We start from the raw sequence: 2,072 nt of genomic DNA on the forward strand, positions 1-2,072 counted from the left end.
ATATGCTAATATAAAATTAAATGATAAAAGTAGCCTATATAAAACTGCAAAATAAACATTCATCTATCAGTACTTTTTACTTAAGTACATAAAAAATCAAGTACTTTTGTACTTTCACTCGAGTAAAATTGAAAACCGAGTACTTTTACTGGAGAAATATTTTATTATACGGATCTGTACTTTTACTCAAGTACTTGATTTGTGTACTTCGTCCACCACTGCCTGTACTTGTTGGGTTTCAACCATTAATTTAATAAATAAAGACTTGGTTAGAGTTTGGAGTTGAATACTGGCATATTAAACTGCTTACAAATCATCCTTGACAATCAAAGTACAAACAGACTCCATTTTCGTTACAGATTGCTTAAACAGGCTTTCGTAGTAATTAATTAGGAATCTGTACGGTTTTGGCAACATCACGATAGTGGATCCATTGTAAATCTCCAAATGATACCGGAAGCATTTCTTAAATATTAAGCACGACGGTTAAACATTAATCTGAGAGTCTGAGTTTCTCTCGTTAGTCACACCATCAGCCGAGGTCACCGTGTCAGAATAGAACGCGTGATGCTAACAGAAAGTTATCTGGTAGCCACTTGTATCTTCCATTCTAATGAGAAAAATGTGTGTTTGGTTTCTCTAAGAATAATAAAGCTAACGAACAGAGGCCTGTGTTGTGTTATGAATGATTGATTGTACATTGCGCCTGCATAAGTCACAGGTTAATAATTAGGCATAATGGGATTGTAAGCGTATAAGAAGATTAGCTTCACATCAGTGAAAAAGATGCAAGATTATACTGTGAATTTAATAGCGCCTACAAAAACTATACTCTCATACAAATATATTTCAATAAATAAAAAACAAGAAACATTTTAGCTACGTACACACTGTAAAGTTTCTCTCAAGAAACTGCGATGATTGACACCGTGGTAACCATAGCAACGTTTTGCCGTCTCGCACATTTAGAATCCACCATTTTTAGCCTCTTAACTAAAGGGTTGCCATGTCCACTTATTATTAAGTGTCTTTGGGCTTGTTGTTTGGGCTCGGCTCATAAAGCGATCCAGTGTATGGAGTTAATAAAGTAGGCAAATCGCTATATTTTGGTAGGTGGCTTATTCCCAAGATAACGCGTTTGGATTTGAGTTTATTATGGGCTTGTTTTTGTTTGCCGCTTTTTTTCTAGCAAGATCTGGCAACACTAATGAGTCAAAACATACACTGTGATTTCTTGCACCTCACATTCAGAAAAGACACAACTCTGATACGCGTTTAAATACAGCATTAATGAACTAGTTGTTGTAGAATGCATTTATCACTCTCGTAAAACCGAACTGTGTGTACAGAACAGAATTAAGCACTAAAAGGTGAACTGACAACCTAATTCAGCCCGAGCGTGTATGTGACCTTTATGAACCAGGTGAATTTGAAGATTAGCATTAAATTCAGTTTGTCGGAGACTTCTTGTAAATGTTTAAAAAGTGAAACACAAGGATGCTCACTTGTCTCTGGAGAACTCCCAACGCGGGTCCTCAGGGAGGTCGTATTCTGGAATGGGGTCGTCGTGGGCGGAGCTACGGCGAGTGGTGATCCTGACCAATGGCGTGCTAGAGCTCATGGAGGAGCTGGAATTAGACGACACCTGTAAGAGGAAAGATGGATGGCTGATCACCTGAGTCTTGGTGACAGCACCATAAACTATTAACACCTACGTGTGTGTGTGTGATTGTGTGCCTTGAGCAGCTAAACATTAGGAATATAGTAAGCTGTGACTTACATGATACAAAAAATAGCACAAAATCTAAGGCAAGGTATCAGGATTTATTGAAGCCATGCAGTTCATTTAGGTTTAGCAATGTGTCAATTTTGTGAAAATATTATGGTTTTAAAGAATGCTTCCAACTTACCACCCTATAGCATACCTTCAACTTCTCAACAAAAAGACCTGACATGTTATTCAAAAAATTACAACATCTATAATGTTATACAAAGACACTGCTGTACAAAATTTAAATGAACAAACTTTTAAAATATTTAATCTAGAGTACTAGAACATTGTCATTCATATA

General features: G+C 36.6%; 1 protein-coding gene across 9 annotated transcripts in view; it reads right to left on the reverse strand.

The window, feature by feature from the left end:
- Nucleotides 1-2,072, reverse strand: part of LOC107733347 (fibroblast growth factor receptor 2-like) — a 45,016-nt gene that overhangs the window by 12,881 nt on the left and 30,063 nt on the right. For all 9 annotated transcript variants that reach the window (XM_016544939.1, XM_016544938.1, XM_016544937.1 and 6 more), the window contains one exon: nt 1,506-1,645. In XM_016544939.1, the coding sequence (XP_016400425.1) occupies nt 1,506-1,645 (140 nt within the window). The remainder of the gene's footprint in view (nt 1-1,505; nt 1,646-2,072) is intronic.

This window comes from Sinocyclocheilus rhinocerous, unplaced genomic scaffold (genome assembly GCF_001515625.1).
Source record: "Sinocyclocheilus rhinocerous isolate Xijiao unplaced genomic scaffold, SAMN03320098_v1.1 scaffold790, whole genome shotgun sequence".
Classification (NCBI taxonomy): domain Eukaryota; kingdom Metazoa; phylum Chordata; class Actinopteri; order Cypriniformes; family Cyprinidae; genus Sinocyclocheilus; species Sinocyclocheilus rhinocerous.